General features: G+C 39.5%; 1 protein-coding gene across 3 annotated transcripts in view; it reads right to left on the bottom strand.

The window, feature by feature from the left end:
- SRPK2 (SRSF protein kinase 2) overlaps positions 1–22,370 on the bottom strand; it is a 148,349-nt gene that overhangs the window by 57,019 nt on the left and 68,960 nt on the right. For all 3 annotated transcript variants that reach the window (XR_001515750.1, XM_006774891.2, XM_015571221.1), the window contains exon 3: positions 551–659. Coding sequence is in view for 2 of the 3 variants with exons in the window: in XM_006774891.2 (XP_006774954.1) it covers positions 551–659 (109 nt within the window). In the remaining variant the exon portion in view is untranslated. The remainder of the gene's footprint in view (positions 1–550; positions 660–22,370) is intronic.

Genomic DNA, 22,370 nt, shown 5'->3' with positions numbered 1-22,370 from the left:
GGGGAGAATAATCCCTTATAGTTGTTTCTGTTTTTTCTTCATAAAATGAGGTAAACTAGAAAATGTCATTCATCACATATAATGAAAGTAAGTATCTTGTAACACTAGTTTCACTTCACATACACACAGACACACACACACAAAACTCAAATGCATATTTATATTGGGTTGCAATGGCGTTTCATGCTATAGGTCATAGCTTTAAAAAGGAATCAGAAACCACTGATTTGGAAGGTCTATGTGTTAATTTATATGTAAATGAGTTGTGGGGTATTTTGGTATAAATAAATTTGGGGGAAAAAATATGATCCTGCTATAATTTCAATGAATAAGCCTCAGATATAAAGGCAGAGGAAAGTTAATATTTTAAGATAACAGGAAAATGAACTTCAAACTGAGGGGGGAAATGTTTAGCTAGGGCAGGGCAGGCCTTTGCAAAGCACTTAACACTGCACAACAGAAGCAGCTGTGCCCTCAGTCATAGCTTGTAGTAAAATAAAGATGACGAATATGCCAGGAATCAAGATAACAAATGACAAAGAATACTTACTGCATATCCCAGCAAAGCCAGACAGTAGAGAAGTGTCCCCATCCTAGCTTCCTAATAACATGATACCGGCCATTGAAAAGGTCTCCAATTTTCACTGGATGATAGCCACCTTTTATTTAAAAAAAGAATAGTAATTTCAGAAAAATAGTAACAGAATATCATCTCTTCCTTTGTCAGTTCTTGATACCATTAAAGAAAGCTGCAAATAATAAAATTAGATTAAAATATATTTAATAGTGTAACATTTTTCAAGAATTTTCATCAAAAGAAAAGTGTCCTTTGCCTTTCTACTAAGTTAATTAGAAAGGCAATAAACCACCCAGCACTTCATAACACTTACTTAAGGTTTTATATTTAAGTCTAGGTGTAAATAATATGCACACTAGCTCCTGACATTTCCAAACAACCTTATAAGTTAAACACCAATCTTGTTAGGTCAGTACAATATAACTCACCAAAATAAAGGCTGGGTATCCTGCATAATTCTGCATACACTAACAAGAAGTCCTATATAATAAAAGCCTAATATGCTAAGTGTCTGGTCATTCATTCAACCAATCAAAGCGTAATATGCTAATAATATGCTAAGGTCACTCAACCACTTGCTATGATGTGCACTGACCACCAGGAGACAGACAGTCGACTGGTCCCTATGATGTGAACTGACCATTAGGGGGCAGATGCTCCAACCAAATAGTTAGCTTACTGCTGGCGTCCGGCTGATCAGGACACACCCTGGAACCCTCCCACGCAACCCTCTCTACCCCCCCCCCAACCCCCGCTGGCCAACCTCCCGCATCCCTTCCCAGCCTCGATTGTGCACTAGAGAGAGGCCCAGTGCACAAATTCATACACCAGTGGGGTCCCTTGGCCTGGCCTGCACTCTCTTGCAATCCGGGACCCTTCAGGAAATATCAAAGAGCCGTTTTCGGTCCGATCCCGTAGACCAGGCTAAGGGACCCCACTGGTGCAATTCACCCTCCAACATAGCTTGCTCCTCTCGCCCTTCTTCCTCCAACTTCAAACTCCTGCCTTGAAAATAGGTTAGAGAGGGAGGGAGGCTGTACCATGTTAAGGTAGACTTTTGGGGAGGGAAGGGTCCTTCACGGACATCTGGCATAAAAAGACCTTCACTTTGCATTTGTAAATAAAATAAGGAGGCTACAAAGTAGCATGTATAATACAGCATTTCTGTGAAACAAACAAAAAGTCTAGGAGGAGGATGTAAGCAACAAACAGCTTGATATAAAATTGCTTTCACTCTTTTAACCTATATTTTATTCTCTGTATCTTTTCCAATATTTTTCTGAAACAAACATAATACTTTTCTATTTTATACTCTCTTAGCATTTACCACTTCCTTATTGCAAAGATGCTATTTTCCCTTTTTAAATTTGTTTTCCTTTTTTAAATCTGCAAAATTCTTATAAATCACTAAGACAGAGAAGTACAGAGAACAGACTGACAGCTATCACAGGACAGTCTGGATGAAAACGGTGAAGGGATTATGGAAAAAACCCCACAAAGTAACAAAAAGAAACAAAACAACAACTCATAGACACAGACCACAGTATGGTGGAAAGAGGGGTGGGGATGGAGGGGGATAGAAGAGTGTAAAGGGGGGATAAACGGTTACAGAAGGAAACAAGTTTGGATGGTGAACACACAATACAATATACAGATTGTGTATTATAGAATTGTACATCTGAAACCTATAATTTTATTAACCAATGTCACCCCTATAAATTCAGTAACAAATTTTAAAAAGAAGACATAGATGGTTTGTGCCTGTTTTTGAGCAGCTCAAAGCAGGTGCAGTAAGTACCTAAGCCAATTCTTTTAATCCCTCTGTAACTTCCACAGGGCTAGGAGTAATACTTCAAGAAATACTATGAATATAAATACTTAAACTGTTGAATTAATGAAGCAAAAATTTGAGTAGACACATTTTCTAAGATTCTTACTCTCATACCACTGTACTTGCTTTCCTTCGATTTTAATATCAAAGTCTGTAACAATATTTTGGGTTAAAAAAAAAATGAACTAAAAGATAGTAAATTATAAATGAAAATAGGAAATTATTTAATGGAAGGGTGGGTGTTAACAAAACACACTGTGGTAATCATTTTGCAATATACACACATGTTAAGTCATTAAGCTGTTACACCTTAAACTTGCACAATGTTGTATGTCAATTATCCTATACTAGAGGCCCGGTGCATGAAAATTCATGCACTGGAGGGGGGTCCCTCAGCCAGGCCTGCCCCTCTCACAGTCTGGGAGCCCTCAGGGGTGGGAGGCGACCAGGTGATCTGGGGAAGGTGACGCCCCATCACACCTCTGCTGCTGCCACTGACGGTAGCACAAGCCTCGGCCGGCCTTGGTTACCTGAGCCTCGAGAGGCTCTGGGCGGCTGGGGGGGTGAGGGGACTGGGTGGATCCGGAGGCAGGGCTGAGGGGACTGGGCACCCCCATCTTTGAAGGCGTGGCAGTAAGTTAGCATATTCCCTCCTTATTGGCTGTGGGTGCCGCCATCTTTGCAACCTGCTGCTCAGTCATTTGGTTGTCCCCTCACTAACCTCCCTGCTGGCCTGGTTGCCCCACACAGCCTGTTCGGTCATCCATTCGGTTGTGATGGTCACTTAGGCTTTTATATATATAGATAATAAAAGCATAATATGCTAAGTGTCCGACCAATTGGTTGACTGGTCAACCACTCGACCAGTCTTTATGACGTGCACTGACCACTAGGGGGCAGACGCTCCGACCTGTAGGTTAGCTTGCTGCTGGGGTCTTGGCTGATTGGAACTGGGCAAGAGTGCCAGACACTCCTCAGCCGGCCAGCCCCCAATACCCCAATCGGCCCCGATCGCCAGCCTGGCCGAGGGACCCCACCTGTGCATGAATTCATGCACTGGGCCTCTAGTACAGCCGTGGGCAAACTACGGCCCGCAGGCCGGATCCGGCCCATTTGGCTGTTCTATCCGGCCCACAGAGCCGAAAGAGCGGAGGGTTCTCTTGCTCTCCCCTCCGCTCCTTCACCAGCAGCAGTGTTAACATGTATTAGTTCACACAAACACTCCATCCATGCTTTTGTTCCGGCCCTCCGGTCCAGTTTAAGAACCCATTGTGGCCCTCGAGTCAAAAAGTTTGCCCACCCCTGCTCTAGTATCTCAATAAAACTGAAAGAAAAAATGGCTTACCTCCTTAGAAGGTTAAACTAAAATTAAAATAGGCTCTGAATTTACAGTTTTTAAACCATTAAAATTAATACTAAGAGGGAAGTAAACTATGATTTTCAAGTATGAATTAGGGGCACTCTCCTAGGCACTTTATTCTCAAAGCCAAGTTCAATGAAACTAAAATAGCCCTGGCCGGGGCTCGCTTGCTTGGAACATCATCCCATACACCAAAAGGTTACGGTTCAATTTCCAGGCAGGGCGTGTGGGGGAGGCAACCAATAGTTTTCCTCTCTCACATCAATGTTTTCTCTCCCCATCTCTTTCCATTCCTCTCTCTAAAAATCAATAAAAACATATTGTCAGGTGGAGATTGAAAAAAATAATAAAGAAATTAACTAAAATATGTTGCAGGTATTCCACAGGGGAAGCAGAGGAGGGGAAAGGAAGAAAGGAGAAGTTCTGTTTGGGAAATGAGAAAGAACTTAAAGCAGATTTCTTGACCAAAGTGTTTCTCAGAGCCACTTAACACACAGCAGGAGCCTCTGAGAGGAGAGTGGGCTGCCAATTCCAGACATATCTGCTAATGAACCCATTTCTCCAAAGAACTAGTAATATTTCACAGCACAAAGTACATAGGAAATAATACTTACTTCCTTCTTTTATTTTATTTTCACCCAAGGATATGTCTTTCATCGAGAGAGCGAGAGAGCGAGAGAGAGAGAGAGATCGGCTGCCTCCCATATATGCCCCAACGGGGCATTGAACCCAAAACCTGGGTATGTGTCTTGACTGGCAATTAAACCCACAACACTTTGGTGCAAGGAATGACACACTAATGAGCTACACTGGCCAGTGCAGACGGTGTTATTTTTACACTGATGCAGTAGACACAATCTCAGAGACAGTAAATAATAGTTTAGGGCTGGAAAATGGCTGACTCCTAAGTCCATGGCCTGTTCACCAGTAAGAAATGCACTCCAGCCCTGGCCAAGTGGCTCAGTTAGTGCAAGTCGTCCCATATACCAAATGCAGGTCCCATCCCTGGTCGGTGCACGTACAGGAGGCAGCCAATCGATGTATCAATGTTTCTTTCTTCCTTGGGTGAGGATAAAAAAATAAAAGAAAGAAATGCACTACATATTTAACAACTGGAGGACAGTCTTAGTCCACAAGGAACACTTGATAGCTTAATTAAAAGCCGTTTAATACTTAACTGCATAGTATTGCTAACATTACAGTCTAAATTTAAAAACAAATTTTTAAATTTCTTTATTGATTAAGGTATTACATATGTGTCCTTATCCCCCTATTGCCCCCACGCCCCCCACTCATGAGTGAAAACAATTTAATTAGACATAAAGAAAAGAAACTTCTATCACTATTGTATGTTTCAGATTTGAATTCTAAAAGAGCCACAGTGTGTAGAGGTGAACAAAAATAGAAGAGCACTCTTTTCAATGCAATCACACAAATGCTCCTCAAATGCTCCTTTTCTCAATGGGACTTTGAAAGTTGAACAAAAGAAATTACTTAGTCCAGTTATCTCAGAAGCCCACAAGATAGCTAAGAATATTGTGCCTAAAAATAGGACAACGAAACAAGAGAAACATAAAAATTTTTAAATACAAATATAAAAACAATTCAAAGTGCTAAATACATATCCTTTTATTTTGAAAACTTGACATACAAATTTATATTTTATAATTTTTATATTCAAACTCACATATCACAACAGAAAACAAGTCTCCTCTGACCATTTTTCAATCTCTTTTCACAGAATGGTAACGAACACTCATGCTACCAGGGCAGACCACACAAGTACCCAACACCCCAAAAACCAGAGAAAACAGAAACTCCAATCATGCTCAGAAAATTCTCCAATCCCCTGCGATTAGCAAACAATGTACATCAGAATGACTATTAGCAGTGGACACCCCCTGGCCCACCACAGTGTCCAGCACATAAGGAACCTTGAGAACAGTCACAGACGAGACAAAGACCCCCCCTCCTCTCCTTCCTGCGGGACCAGAGGGCAGTACAGGACACAGGACAACCACAGTGCTAGCCCGGAACTGCTCAGGGCATCAGGCAGAGCTCCAGAAAGCATCAAGCACTGGAAGAATACGACGACTTAGGGTTTGAGTTGATGTTTTATTGCCTATAAGTTTTCCTTTTATTCTTAAAGAATAAAAACTAGATTGCATTACAAACAAGAGAGAACAAGAACGGACTGTTAAGCAATCATTAAGCTCACTGCCCTGGCTTCTTTTCCCACTCCTAGTCCCCCAGCACACCCAAGAAAACTGTAAAGCTCTACCTCTACTATTTTTTATTTTAATTTCAGAGAGGAAGGGAGAGGGAGAGAGAGAAAAACATAATGAAGAGAGAGAATCATTGATCAGCTGCCTCCTGCATGCGCCCTACTGGGGATGAAGCCCTCAACTCGGGCATACGCCCTGACTGGGAATTGAACTGGCAACCTTTTGGTGCATGGAACAACACCCAAGCAACTAAGCAACACTGGGCAGGGACTCCCAAACATTTACTGAGGGCTTGAGGGGGGTAGTAACATTCTTCCTGAAAACTAAAGAGGAGGAAATACTCCATACTCATGCTATGAAGTCGGCATTACTTTTTACTCCAAAGCCTGGCAAAGACATTTTAAGAAAGCTATAGACCAATTTTCTTCATGATGTAGATACTAAAACTCTAGACAAAATTTCATCAAATCTAATTTAAACAACATATAAAAGGGATAAAATTTCATGATCAAGTGAGGTCTATTCCAGGAATGAAACTACTTCTATTTAACATTGTACTTAAAAGTTCTGGGCAGTATAATCAGGCAAAAAACTAAATAAATATAATCCAGACTGGAAAGGAAGAAATAAAACTATTCACAGACAATAGGACTGTCTACAAGGGAAAGCTGAAGAAATCTGCAAAAGAAAAAACAAAACAAAACAAAAAAAACCACCTACTTAAACTAAAAAGTAAGTAAAGTCAGGTAATAAAATATTAGCTCAAGATATAAAAACCAATTGTATTTCTACATACCAGCAATAAACAGTGGGAAATTGAAATCTTAAAAATATATCATGTATAATAGCATACAAAATATGAAATACTTAGGGATAAATCTGACCAAAAATATGAGAATAACCTGAATAATGAAAACTTGCAAAACACTGTTAAAGGAAATTAAAGAAAGCCTAAATAAATGGAGTTCATGGGTTAGAAATCTCAATATTGTTCAGATGCCAACTCTCCCCAAACTGACTTTTAGATTCATTTTATTTTCAGTCTAAATTCCAACAGGGTTTGTTGTAGAAAGTGACAATTAATTTGAATACTCATATAAAAATATAAAGCACTAATTTCATTAAAAGGTGCAAAGGCAGTTAAATTGGAAAAGAACAGACTTTTGAACAAGTGGAACTGAACGAAGTGGGCATACCTATGGGGAGGTGAGAGAGGGGGTGGGGAGGAGAGAGGTGGCTCAGTTTGTTGGAGCAGAGGTTCTGGGTTAATTTCCCTGTCAGGGCACATGCCTAGGTCACGGGCTCAATCCTAGCCCTGGTCGGTCAGAGCATGTGTGGGAGGCAACAGATCTATATTTCTTTTTCACATTGATCTCTCTTTCTCCCTTCCACTCTCTCTAAAAAATCAATGAACATGTTCTCAGGTGAAGATTAAAAAAAGAAGAAGAAAACAGCTAAAGTATTGCCTAAGTTGAAAATGGTTTGACTATCAATGATTCATAAGAACCTATTGTAATTGGCCTTCATAAACAAAATTTTACAACTAGTCTTCAGTAACCATAATTTAGGTTACAAATTATGTTGTAGATTTAAAATTTTATCATATATACTTCCTAAAATTTGACAGCCATATCTCGAGTTGTGAAAAATGTTTGTAGATCAAATAAAAATGTTGAAATCTAAGAATACACTATTCTCATTATTAGTAATTTAAAGTGCAATTTAAATCACACACACCCCAGTAGAAACATTAACAATACTAAATACAAAAAAGAAGCAGGGGGAAAAGCCCTACAATCCACTGGAAAAAAATTAGTAATAATGAATCTTTAGACACAACTATTAAACTCTAGAGGACTGAGGCTTGGGGGAGGGGTGTGTGTGGGGGTTTAAAAGCTGTCAGTCAGAAAAACTGTCATTGAAAATTCTTACATGTAAATTAATCTCTCCTTCACCCAATGTTCCTGTAACACTAATGAGTAAGAGAGAGCTCTAGGTAAAAAACCAGAGCAAAGGGAAATGCTCCAAAAGACAGGATTCCCGTTATCTAGAATCTAAGGAGGTAACAAGAAAAATCACTTGAACATAAGGTAAGTATCATGTATGCAAAAAGCAACTTTTGCAGGAGGGCTACAGAGATTTAAGTTCAATTCATAGATTGAGAAACTTTGCATATTTGAAATGTTAATAAAGGCCAACAGACAATTTCAAGCTTCTGCCAACTGTCAATTACTTATACAGATTGGTACTTAAATTCAGGAATGCTGATTTAAATCGTAGCACTGGCATTTACTAGCTATGAGACATTGAGCAAATTACTTTATTTCTCTGGGTACTTGCCCCTACCTCACTCAGAGCCATACCTGGACACATATTAAGTGCCCTCATAAGTGTTTACTCTTCTTCTGTCATTACCCACCCCACTGTGATTAAAGGGTCAGCAGGCCAGGGTTGAGCATACCGGCTATTCCTATTTAAAATAGTAAAACTGTCCCAAAGTGTAATCTAATTAATTAGGATAGCCCAATTAACAAAAGGTTTTTGATATTCCACATACGATAATGATTTATAGTTAGTTGTCAAATATCAATGAAGAGAAAGAAATTAACTTGTCTTTATCAATGATTTAGCCAAACATTAAAATAAGAGAATCAAGACTTTTCAACATTCAAATTTAATGTCACTTCCCCAGACATACAAAGACTGGTGATGAAGACTGGCTTCTATCTTGGGTGCTCTCTCTGATAAGCCCGCTGCCTTGCTGTGAGCAGTCTGCCCTATGGAGAGGCCCTGTGGAGGTGCTGAAGGGTCTAGTGAACAGCAGTGAAGGATGGAACCCACAACCACCAGTATGAGCAGGAAGGCAGATGCTTCGGATCCAGTCAGGCCTTCAGAGGACTGCAGCCCAAGCTGACAGCTGGACTGTAACCTCAGAGAACCTGACCCAGAACCCACCATACTTCTGCAAATCTTTTAAACAGAGACATCGATGGCCTTTGTTACAAATGATTTTTCAAAGGTTTCTAAGCTGAATCACCTTGGAAAATAGACATGCTACCATCCTCTAGAGAAGAGAAGAGGCTGGTCTGCTGTCCAGGATAATAAACATCTCCCTGGTGAACAAAGGTGGGCAGGTCTGGCTCATAAAGGATTGGGACTCCTATGTTTAGAGTTCCTTAGCTACAGTACAAACCCATGGTGAGCAAAGCACCCACCTGGGCCTGCCTCCACATGGCTCTGGTTGGATTTGGAGGGCAAGGGAAACCAGTATGAACATGAAGCCCAGGCTGCTTCTGGTGCGGTGAGTAATCAAGTCCTTTGTCTTTGACCCAGGAATCTCCCGTCTAAGCACCCACGAAACTGTGGCCAACTAACTTATTGGCTTGCAAGAAGGTTAAAAATCTCAGAAAAGTCTTGGTTTGTGATGAATTTATCTTTGGCATCAGGAAAATACAGTCTTGTTTAGAATGGTTGGTTTGTTTTCATCTTATGAAAACTCTAAGTCTTAAAATCACTGCATTTCGTTCCTTGCTTTGATGACTAAGAAACCCAGAGGCAAATTTGCAACACTCCCAATTTATACATATCTTTATGACTAAATCTGTATGTATTAACCTTAATCTGAGTTTACTTAATTATTTCTACTATATATTTTCTTCATCTATTTGTTTATTGTATTCTATATATTTGTAAAATGTCTCAAGTATGTTAAGTGTTAGGATACAAATAACAGTACTAATCCCTCACAATAAACAAGCTCAAACAAGGCTCCCTCTTGGAAAACATTTCCTGATTTTCCTGGCTGAGAAGGAGCCTCCCTCCTTTCCCGTGCTTCTCTTACGCACTTCCATTCCACCTTATGTTCTGTTACACAACACCACACAATGTATTTTAATTATTCATATTCTCATCTGTCTTTCCCAGGAGATTATAAACACTTTGAGGAGAGGGACAGTATTCCTAGCATATAGTACCTGAATTGGAACAAATACACAAGAAAGCACAAGAACATGACACAAGAAAGACAGAAATGAATGTGAGGTAGGTGGTTCTCTACTCCATGGTAGGATGTGAGGGAGAAGAGGGAAAGGCTTTACTTGTGTAAAATGTGAGCTAAAATTAATCTAAGTTAACTCTAACAGAAAAACAGAGAAAACAACAAAAGGAAAAAGATAATACGAGGAAAATTATAATAGTGAGAAAGCATGTTTACAGTACAATATAGAGTTCTGTTTGATGCTAAGAAAGAAAACAAGAACAGTAGCACATTGGGATCTAACTGTGAGGAGCCTGGAGAGTTTCACGTTTAGACTTTCATTGTGAATTGTGAAAAAGTTCTAACAATACAGTATATCCTTAAGGCAATTTCCCTTAATTTATCATGACCAGATGGGAAAAAAGTGAGCTAATAATTTAAATGCAACTCAAGTAATCTTACATAATAAAAGGGTAATATGCAAATGGATCCTAACGGCAGAACCACCAGGAATGACCAGTCACTATTGACGCACACTGACCATCAGGAGGCAAACGCTCAATGCAGGAGCTGCCCCCTGGTGGTCAGTGGGCTCTCTCAGGGTGGGCTCCGCTCAGCCATAAGCTGGGTTGACTGCTGCAGCTGCGTGTGCAGTGGCAGTGGTGGGAGCCTCTACCGCCTCTCAGCAACAGTCAGACATCCCCCGAGGGGTCCCGGATTGCGAGAGGGTACAGGCCGGGCTGAGGGACCCCCAAGTGCACAAATTTTTGTGCACTGGGCCTTTAGTATCATATAAAAACACTGCTAAGGGAATTGCACAGAACAATTATACTTTTATTATACTGCAAAATTAAAATGTGTGGTACTTAAGGCAAGCTGATAAGAAGAGGAATATTTATAAAATACTGAACACAGCAATCATGGGACCCACAAACATTTAGGAGATTAAAGTACACTGATAGCTCCATACATTTACAAAGTTGGAATCTGATTCTAAACAAAAATCAAATAAAAATAAAGGAATTCTTCTGCCTTATAATCAATAATCCAGGTTTCTTATCATGTTAGTACTATAGTTTTATAGCTACAGCAAAATTTTTCTAAAATATACTGATGTTGACATTCCTACTTTTCTAGAAGATTCCCTCAAGAATGACTGAGCCCACAGTGGAAATGCAAGTCACACTACTCTCTGGGGCAAGCCAGAATCTAAAAGCCTAATTTCTGTATTTTAGGATAAGCCTGAATCATTTCTCTATTTAGTGAGAATACTTGAGAACACAGTGGTTTAAATGCACCTAGGGTGGAGGAGGGGTGAGGCGGGGTGTGCAGCGAAGTCCTTAAAATGCACAGAGGTTAACATCAGATCAGAAGGGGCTAGTGGCTGTTTTCAGACGACCAAGTCTCGATGTACTTGACTCTGTAACCTGGGTCACAAGTTTTCTCATACATACACCAACAACTAAAAGTCCAATTTCACTGAAATTATTTTGAACATACTAATACCCTACATATCTCAGAATTCACCACTAAGAGAGATAATGGACCCATTTTGTAACCATTACCAACACTTTCCATTGTTTCTTAAATACACAGTGCCATTTTGCTCCTTCAGTATATCTTTGATAGAAGAATCTAGCCCAGCCGTGGACAAACTACGGCCCGCAGACCGGATCAGGCCCGTTTGAAATGAATAAAACTAAAAAAAAAAAAAAAAAGACCGTACCCTTTTATGTAATGATGTTTACTTTGAATTTATATTAGTTCACACAAACACTCCATCCATGCTTTTGTTCCGGCCCTCCAGTCCAGTTTAAGAACCCATTGTGGCCCTCGAGTCAAAAAGTTTGCCCACCCCTGATCTAGACCATTGCTCCATTAAAATATGTTGTTATAAAAATTTTACCTTTAAACTGAAAAAATGCAGTCTTTCAAAACTATACACAAATTGTTTAAAGTCCATCTGGTTGTCTAATTAATATTCCTAATTAATAGTATGTTGTAAAATAAATATTCCAGAGATTTAATTTTGTCGATTAATGAAATCAGTCTTTTTTTAAAAAAATCATTACCTAAGGATATATTTTTGTTGATCTGAGAGAGAGAAACATTAATTGAGAGGTTGCCTCATATATGCACCCCAACCAGGGATCGAACCCACAATCTGGGTCTGTGCCTCAACTGGGAACCAAATTTGAGACCTTTCTGTGTATAGGACGATGCTCCAACCAACTGAGCTATACCGACCAGGGCTAAAATCAGTCTTTATATCAGTGCCTCTACATTAATTTTTTTTTTTAAATACATTTTATTGATTTTTTACAGAGAGAAAGGGAGAGAGATAGAGAGTTAGAAACATCGATGAGAGAGAGACATCGATCAGCTGCCTCCTGCACACCCACCACTGGGGATGTGCCCACAACCCAGGTACATGCCCTTGACCGGAATCGAACCTGGGACCCTTCAGTCCGCAGCCCGACGCTCTATCCACTGAGCCAAACCGGTCTCGGCAAATTTTAATTGTATGAACTTTTTTTTTTTAATAGATTTCTCAGTGGGCCCATGAGAAAAATATTCTTCAGGACTTCATATATATAACAGTTAGTTATACATATCAGTGGTCGCCAACCTTTCGGACCTCATGGACCACCAGTGGTCCATGGACCATCAGTTGGAGACCACTGACATATATGACCTTTAGAAATGAAGGTCAGTTTGAATGAATACAAACATACTGACTCAGCTTTAAAGCTGGGGATGGTGAAACAAGGAAGGGCTTAGGACAGAAGATGCAACAGGAGAGAGCCTAGGTGGGCTGCCTTGGCTCACTGAGAAATAGTCACGGTGACTGAAGTGAGCCAAAGTGGGGCTGCCTTCAGCTCCCCGGAAAGTCAGAGAAAGGGAGCCTTGGAGACAGGTTCAGGGGTAAGCCCAGACAAGCTGCTGCTGCCCATTGCTCCTCTGGTTGCAAGTCTCGTGGGGACCCTTGGAGTTTAGGAGATGCCTGTGGGAGAAGGGGAGGGGGAAGGGAAAGGCACAGGTCTGCTCTAGGAGGAAGTACATGCTCTTCTTTTTTGTTTCAAGCCTTCTACTTGTTTTGTGAGCAAGGGAAGAGTAAATAGAGATCTAAGATTTTAAATGGGGGTTCTCTCCATAGTAAACATGAGCTTCAGTATATGAACTTGGACAGTGTTCATTTGTATTCAAAGATTTGGGATATATATAGATTTCAGAGAGGAAGGGTAAGGGAGAGAGATAGCAACATCAATGAGAGGTAATCAATGATCTGCTGCCTCCTGCATGCCCCCTACTGGGTATCAAGCCCTCAACCAGGGCAAGTACCCTTGACAGGAATCGAACATGGGACCCTTTAGTCCACAGGCCAGTGCTCTATCCACTGAGCCAAACCAGCTAGGACTGGGACTCATTTCCTGATTCTTATATATTCTGGATACGTAAAAGTACAATATATTAAATTATAAACTTGGGAAACAACTGATCTTAGAATGAGAAAGTCTTAGTTGGATACATGGAAAATTCAGAAGTCAGAAGACACTTGAAAAATACTGAGATCTCTTTTACAACTAAAAAAAAATTTCTCTTAGTAACTAAAGTAAAAGAACTCTGAAAGAAGTTCACTGACTACTTACAACCAAAGGCCATAATTACACACACTCAGACATAAAAATATAACTGAAAGATTAACTTATTTCAAGAAGTCAAGACCTATTGTTATTTTAGGCTCCCATGGGATCAAGAGGGTACAAGGGTGTATCACAGCACATTGCAATGTCTTATTCAACCACACAATTACAGGCACGTTCCCAGGTATGTTACATCTTCTGTAAAAATGAAAAATACTACCACTGTCAATAATCCAATTCTCAATTATTCTAAAGAAATTTTTAAAAAATGGTAAAAGAACACCGGTCTTAGAGAGAAATGACTACAAATGCAGTAAGTAAAGGTCTCCTACATATATATATATATATATATATATGGAAATTAAAACTGTCTTTTGAGCCTCATTCTAAAGCCCCACCTAGTTTTACAATCCAAGAGTAATTATAGCTTTCCAGTTTAATCAACGTCAGAAAGTGTAACTCATGGACCAACTTGTGCATAATCCTATGTTAGGCACCCAACAAAGCAATTAGACACAGCTAGTGAACTTCGGTCTTCGGGTTTGCATAATCTATGCCAGCCAAGAAAAGTAGTACAGGTCACTACTTTTAATAGGAAAAGCAGTGACATAATTATACAAAAAGTTAAACATACCTAAATATACTTGGAGTCTGCAACATCTTTCTATTAATTTCTTGTGACATTCTTCTGACAGGCTGTATTCTCCAAAGAAGGCCGCAACTGTTGTATCTTCCAAACCACTTGCTTTCCTAGAAGCCTGAATTTCTACTACTGAAAAATGAACTGCACTCATCCTTGTAGATGTGATGGGCTTCTGCTGTGCTTCGAACCAGCAGGACGCACTGGAAGGGACTGTGATTTCTGAGACGAGGTTGTAAAAGGCAACAAAGCTTCCAGTTTGGGGCTCTGACTCTGAGGACGCCACGCAGTGAAGAAGCACAGCGTAAGGAGGGCCTGCAGTTGGCAGTCCTACTCTTCCAGCCCTTCAAACCCAGGGCCAGACATGTGCGTGAGCTTTCAGATCATGCTAGTCCCACACACTGAGTCACCTCAAGCCTTTGAGAGGTCTCAGTAGAGGCCCCAGATATCATGAGGCATCGGTAAACCATACAAACTTTGCCCTTTCTAAATGCCTGATCCATAAAATCATAAGCAAAAGTTGGCTTAACACTTCTAAGTTCTGGGATAATTCATTATGCAACAATAACCAGAACAATCCTTATTTTACTTACCACAACATCTATGCAAAATCTCCTCCATCATTCTCTAAAAAAGATGTGATCTCAATTTTTTTCAAGACTAGCCCACTATCTCAAAACCAACTCATTTAATTCCTTCCTTGCAAGTCCTTCAAACTCTCATCAGATTTCTTCTCTTCTGCCTAGAAATAAGCTCAGGTATCCTGCCCTAACATCAACTCTCCCTTGTCCATCTCTGACTCCCCTCAAGCTACAGTTTTCATTCCATTGCTAAATTTTACCAAAGAATCGATTATGCTTTCTCAAATACACCTTGATATTCGCATGACTGGCCCCAACTGATGGGTCATTAGGAACCCTCCCCATACATAGGTTCACTGGCCCTTTCTCAGCCTTTACCCATCTCAAACTATGCCAACAAGGAAATAGTGGCACATAGCATTCACAGTATTAAGAAGATTAATAACAAATTAGGAGCAGTACCACTTTTCCAGGTGCTGAGAGCTGAGGAAAACTCTCTCTCATGGAACCTCATAAGTAAAACAACATGTGTTATCATGAACCACAACCTCAGCAATAAGAGCATGTGAGTCTGTATGTATGTGCATGTGTGTGTATGCACATACATACCACAAACAGCAACTCCAAAAAAGATATGTAAAAGGCCAATAAGCATTTTAAAAGTTACTCAACATCAATAATCATTTGGGAAATCAAAACCACAATGAGATATCACTAGGATGGCTAAAATAAAAGAGAGTAAGTGTTGGTAAGGTGTTTGAGAAATTGCAACCCTCACATATAGATAATGGAATATACAATGATGTGGCTGCTTTGGGAAAACATTTCCTCCGGAAGTTAAACATGGAGTTCCAATACAACCCAACAATTCCATTCCTGGGTGTAACATCAAAGAAAAATGAAAACAGGCCCACTCAAAAACTCATATACAAATGTTCATAAGTAGCACATTCATAATAGCCAAAAGTGGAGACAACCCAAATGTACATTATTTGATAGATAAATAAAATAAAATGTGATATATCCACCCATAGCAATTTACTCGGTATAAAAAGGTTTCAATACTAATACATGGTGCAAGACGGGACAATATGAAAATGTGGTAAGAACTCACCCACAAAAAACTTCATATTGTATGATTCTAGCTATATAAAATGTCCAGAATAAGCAAATCCATAGAGACAGAAAGTTTGTTGGTGTTTCCCAGGGACTGGGATGAGGGAGAAATGGGGAGTGACCGCTAATGAACATGTGTTGCTGTTGTTGTTGTTGTTGTTTCTGAGGGAGTTAATAAAAATACTCTGTGGTAGTAGTTGCACAATTCTGTGAATATACTAAAAACCAGTGAGCTGTACATTTTAAAGGGTTGAATTTCACATAATCAATAAAAAAAAAACTGTATGAGGGGGAAAATAGCAAGTTTTCAATTACTGCTTCCTAGTCAATATAAATGGACCCCATCCCCCTACCGCAGACCAGGTTTTAAAAAAGACCCAAAACAGACTCTTAATAAAATATGAAACTTCTTTATTACAGCACAGGGAATATAGTCAATAATGTGCGAATAAGTACATATGATGTCAGATGGGTGTAAGATTGATTGGGATGATCACTGAAGTTATATAATGTCTAGTCACTGGGGTGTGCACCTGAAATTAACACAGTAATGTATGTCAACTGCAACTGAAAGATAAAAATGACTTAAAAATGAAAACAATCAAACAAAAAACAAAGATTGCGGGGAAAAGTGGAGAAGGGAAAAGGGCTGTGGGGTGGCTGGAGGGACTGTGTCCCTGACTGCTAGGTCTGTTTCTTTCAACTTGTTCTTTCTCCTCTTGTATTCCATTAAATTCCTCAAAGGCTGGTCACTGAACAGCCTCTCCGCATCTCTTTTATTCATTAATACCCACCCCTTACCTACGATTTGTTTCCTATCAAATCTGTAATACTTGTGTATGGTTCAGGAAAAGTCCACAAGACCCCTCTTCTGACAGAATTGCAATATTTGAAAATTTTAGATGAACAAATAAAATAGCGTGGAACATATCCTCTGTTTTGATGCTAAACAATGTTGTATTAAATATGTAAAGTTTCAAACATAAGCCTTTAAATGCAAAATGCTAGTAACCAAGTTGGTACTAAGTGAGGATGAGTATTTTTATGATTTATTGACCTACCATATAGGTTTCATGAATCCCAAACTAACTCAGCCTCTGATGAGGTTGGAGTCCCAAAAAGGAGGTTAACCTCTGCTCAGCCAGGCAGATGGTCCCGGATGCACACTTGGTTCAGACTTGGGCGTTCTTTTGGTGTGGAGAAAGCCGAATGATTTCATATCAGAGAGGAATGCTAAGAGAAAGCATCACAGTTGAGCTGCTTGAAGAGCCTGCTCCATAAGCAGTTTCAGGCAAATTATTCATCTTCTGAGTCTCTATTCTCATTGCACAACGAGTATAACAATGGATACTGGTATTCATTAGTAAACAGGTCTGGCTATTGTAACAAAAGTCAAAATAATTGTGGCTTTAAAGAGTTGAGGAGTCCCAAGAACTACCCTCACTGCTGACCACCAATTGCAAGTTTGAGGGTTCTGAACATCATGCTCAGTTTCAATCATTAATAATCTGTGAGAACCCACCGAAGGCTGTTATTCTCGTGGTTACAGTTTATTACAGCATAAGAATTACAGATTAAAATCAGTCAAGGGACAAGATGCAAAGCAGAATTAGAAGAGTCCCAAATGTGGAGCGCACAGTCCTCCTCTCCCAGGGGAGGTGAGGACAGTCAATTGCTCAGGCAATGATATATGACAGTGCACACGGAGTACTGCCAACCAGAAGCTCACCCCAGCCGTGGAGTCCACAGTTTTTACTGGGGCTCCATTATGTAACACGATGGACTAGCAACGTGGCTGCCCTCGGTCCACACACCCTCCAAAAGCCCCTAACACAAATCACATTTTTAGACTATCTGGCATGACCCCCTTGGGTTAAAAAAGACACTTAAGCCCAGCAAGTGTGGCTCAGTGGTTGAGCATCAACCTATGAACCGGGAGGTCACGGTTCGATTCCCAGTCAGGGTACATGCCTGGATTGCAAGCTTGATCCCCAGTGGGGGGAGTGCAGGAGGCAGCAGATCAATGATTCTCTCTCATCACTGATGTTTCTATCTCTCCCTCTCTCTTCCTCTCTGAAATCAATAAAAAAAAATTTTTTTATATATGTTTTATTGATTTTTTTACAGAGAGGAAGGGAGGGGGATAGAGAGTTAGAAACATCAATGAGAGAGAAACATCGATCAGCTACCTGCTGCACACTCCCCACTGGGGATGTGTCCGCAATCAAGGTACATGCTCTTGACCAGAATCAAACCTGAGACCCTTGAGTCCGCAGGCCGACGCTCTATCCGCTGAGCCAAACCGGTTAGGGCTGAAATCAATAAAAAAATATTTTTAAAAAGAACACATAAAAGGCAGGAAATTTCAAGGACTTAGAGATTACTTCCAAGGACGTTATCTGGGCAGAGGCCGCTAGACCTTTGGGAGCAATGTTAAATTCTTTACAACACCATTTGCTTGTCCTCTCTTCTGAGCCCTAGATTCATATTTCTAGCTGCCTCTTTCCTATCATCACCATTTTCTTTAAACTCTAATAAAGTCAAACTCATCAAAATTTCCCCAGACCAACTGTGATTTCACTGTTCCTGTTAATAGTGCCAAATCTATTTCTTTCCAATAAGGAATTGAGGCAGTTTATACAACCACAATACAAGATTCAAAATTAGAAGGAAATTGGGGCAAAAAGAAAAAGTAGCCCAGCAAAAATAAAATGGAACAATGTTGTGGGGAAGTTAGGACGAAGAATGCAGTGCTGTAAGTTATTGTCCACTTGTTTGAGGTGGGTTGTACATTTGGCTCTGAGCTTTTTAGTAGCTGAACAATATCCAAAACAAAAAAGAAATGATCATCAGTTTCAAAATTCAAAGTCTATTTTTAATAAAAGATTCACAGAAGACATCACTACCTTCTTCTGGTCACTCCAGGGTTCAAGAATTAACTTTTTCATTGTCACTCTCTACATTCAATTGTTTGTCAAATGATAAAATGCTACCTCTATGATGCTGTTTACTTAGTTTGTCCTCTTCTCCTATCTCTATCTCTATTCTCTCCAACACCAATCATTCAAGATTCACAAATTAATCTTTCTTAAGTAAATCACTTCCCTGTTCAAAATCTACAGTGTTTCCTCACTGCTAAGTTTTTCTTTTTTAAACATTTATTTTTTTTATTTACAAAGAAGTATGTGCTCAACAGAGAAAACATGAAAAACAAGACAGAGATAAAAGTATACACACATTATAAAAATCCCATAATCTAGATATAACTACCTACTGCACTTTATGTTTGTTTGTTGTTGTTTTTTATTGAATTTAGAGTCAGAGAGGAAGGGAAATGGGGGGAAAAAAGCAATCGGCTGCCTCCTGCATGCCTCCTACTGGGGATTGAGCACACAACCTGGGCATGTGCCCTGACCGGGAATAAAACTGGTGACCTTTCAGTGCTCGCTCAACTAACTGAGTCACACCAGCGAGGGGTAGCTACTGCAATTTTTTCAACTGCAATAAAATTTACACAGAATGAAAGTCAGGTATCTTATGTACACAATTCCCTGATGTTTGACAAATGACTATGCTCTAATCCAGCAGTCGCCAACCAGTGGTTCCTGACCCACTGGTGGTCCGTGAGGTCCGAAAGGATGGCAACCACTGCTCTAATCAATACAAAAAAACATTTCTCCAAAACCTCACAAAGTTTCCTGATGTTCTCTGCCAGTAATGTTCTTTCAGCTATACATATCGCAAGTATTGTCTCCTAGTCTAAAGGGGTCTTTTCATTCTCAAAAATGTCTTTTAACTGCTTTTTGTCACCAGCACAGTTAAAGGGGAAATTTTTAAGATACATGAATGCAATGCTTTGATAAAAATTCAAATACCATAAACTCCAAGAGTATATAATTGCTTCTCTCAAGGTAAAGCTGATTCAATATTTATAAACAGAAAATGCAGCCAAAAAAGTATTTGAAATAGCAAAGCTTTTTTTTTATTTTTATGAAGTGCAATTTATTAATTTTCTTATTTTACAGTTAATACTTCTTGTACACTCTCCAAGAAATCTTCCCCTTCTCCAAGGTTGTCAAGATGTTCTCCTATGTTTTTCTTTTTATAAGCTTTATACTTTTAGCTGTACATTTAAATCTGTGACCCATAACAACCTGGTAAAGACATCCTTTAAAAATGTACACATTTACTGTACGATCAGAAACAAGACAAGGATGTCCACCTTATCATTTCTTTCAACCTTGGGCACAGAGCAATGAAGCAAGAAACAGAAATCACACAGAATGTAAAGGAAAAACTATTTGCACTGAAATGATAAATGATGTGTGTGCAGAAAATCTAAAGTCTATTAGACTATTGTTTTACTTTGAGCATGTTTTTTAAAATGTGTATTACTAAGAATGCTTTAATTTCTTATCTTCATATCCATCTTCTTTATGATGCTCCCAAACTACTCTTTAACCTAATCCATCATCAGTTTTTAGCTAGCCCAGTTGTTAGGAAAACAAAAGCACTTAGAGCTGCCCAGAGACCCCTTTCTCTGCCTCCAGGATTTAGCCAAATTCCAATTAATCTTAACTGGCAAGGCCCTCATTACATTTTCTATGAAGTCTTTTCTTTTACCTCTGACCAAATACAACCTCGTTCCTTTTAAGTCCTCACAAATTCCCTCTTTTTTACTCTTATAGTTAATTAATAACACAATAAAGGTTAAAGGGGGATATTTAAGTAATTTCTTTTTTTTCCTTTTTTTTAATGTTTAAAATATTACAAATAGTAGTACATATGTCTCCTTTTTCCCCCATTGACCTCCAGCCACCCTCCCCTAACCCCAGGCACATGCCCTCACCCCCCTGGTGTCTGGGTCCATTGGTTATGCTTATATGTATGCATACAAGTCCTTTGGTTGATCTCTTACCCATACTCACTCCTCTGCCTTCCCTCTGAAGTTTGAGAGTCTGTTCGATGCTTCTCTGTCTCTGTATCTATTTTTGTTCATCAGTTTATGATGTTCATTATATTCCACAAATGAGCGAGATCATGTGATATTTATCTTTCTCTGACTGGCTTATTTCGCTTAGCATAATGCTCTCCAATTCCAACCATGCTGTTGCAAATGGTAAGAATTTCTTCTTTTTTACAGCAGTGTAGTATTCCCATCAGCAGTGCAAGAGGGTTCCTTTTTCTCCGCATCCTGACCAGCACTTGTTGTTTGTTATTTGTTGATGATAACCATTCTGACAGATATGTGATGATACCTCATTGTCGTTTTGATTTGCATCTCTGGGATGATTAGTGACTTTGAGCATGTTTTCATATGTCTCTTGGCCTTCTGAATGTCCACTTTCAAAAAGTATCTATTTAGGTCCTTTGCCCATTTTTTGGTTGGATTATTTATCTTCCTTTTGTTAAGTTGCATGAATTCCCTATAAACTTTGGAGATTAAACCCTTATCTGTGATAGCATTGGCAAATATGTTCTCCCATGCAGAGGGCTCTCGTTATTTTGTTGGTTTCTTTTTGTTGTGCAGAAACTTTTTATTTTGATGTAGTCCCATTTGTTTATTTTCTCCTTAGTTTCTGTTGCCCTAGGAGCTGTATTGGTCTTAGTAGAAGCCATAGGCAGCAAAATCGCAGACATTTGTCGTAGCAATATCTTTAAGTAATTTCTTAATCCAGTCTATTCATCATTCAGTCACCATTCAAGAGGCCGCAGACTGTCTGTCCAATCCAGGTACTAGATCCAGGGGGGAAAGGCTCTGCCATTAGGTAGTTCATATGCTAGAGGCAAAGTCATGAGGCCAGAAGCTCCCTGAAAGTAAGTACTGTTTCTCAGTTACCTTTCTAACTCCTAGGTAACTCCCAAGGCTTCCCACACAGTAAAGCCTCAAAGAGTTCACCTGCCATGCTAACTAAGCCTAATCCATCAATACCTGAGTCAAAAGCAATTCTGAGCACCAAGAGGGGTCAGAATCTCCTCAGTCTCCATGAAAGAAATGTAATGAGGCCTTACTAATTCAAGAGCCTCTGTTACTTTGTTCACAGAAAGTTTCTTCTTAAGGCTTCAAGGAAGGCAAATTAAACCAATTAATTTTAAAAACACATGCAACATAATGAATTAAGTACCGTATTTGCCGGCGTATAAGACGACTGGGCGTATAAGACGACCCCCTAACATTTCCACTCAAAATACAGAGTTTGTTATATACTCGCCGTATAAGACTACCCCCTCTTCTGCACACCTTCCACACACCAAATAAAAGGTAAAACAATATCAGATTTGATTTTAACATTTTGATTTATATTCAAATGCTTATGACATGCAGGAAAACTGTCACAAGGCTGTATGTAATCAAACATATACATAAAACAGTGCAAGTTTATTACCGGTAAACATACCGGTAATCCACTAAAGAAAAAA

Source organism: Myotis davidii, unplaced genomic scaffold (assembly GCF_000327345.1).
Source record: "Myotis davidii unplaced genomic scaffold, ASM32734v1 scaffold125, whole genome shotgun sequence".
Classification (NCBI taxonomy): Eukaryota; Metazoa; Chordata; class Mammalia; order Chiroptera; family Vespertilionidae; genus Myotis; species Myotis davidii.
Note: the sequence above shows the minus strand (reverse complement) of the source record. Positions and strands in the feature narration are given on the sequence as shown.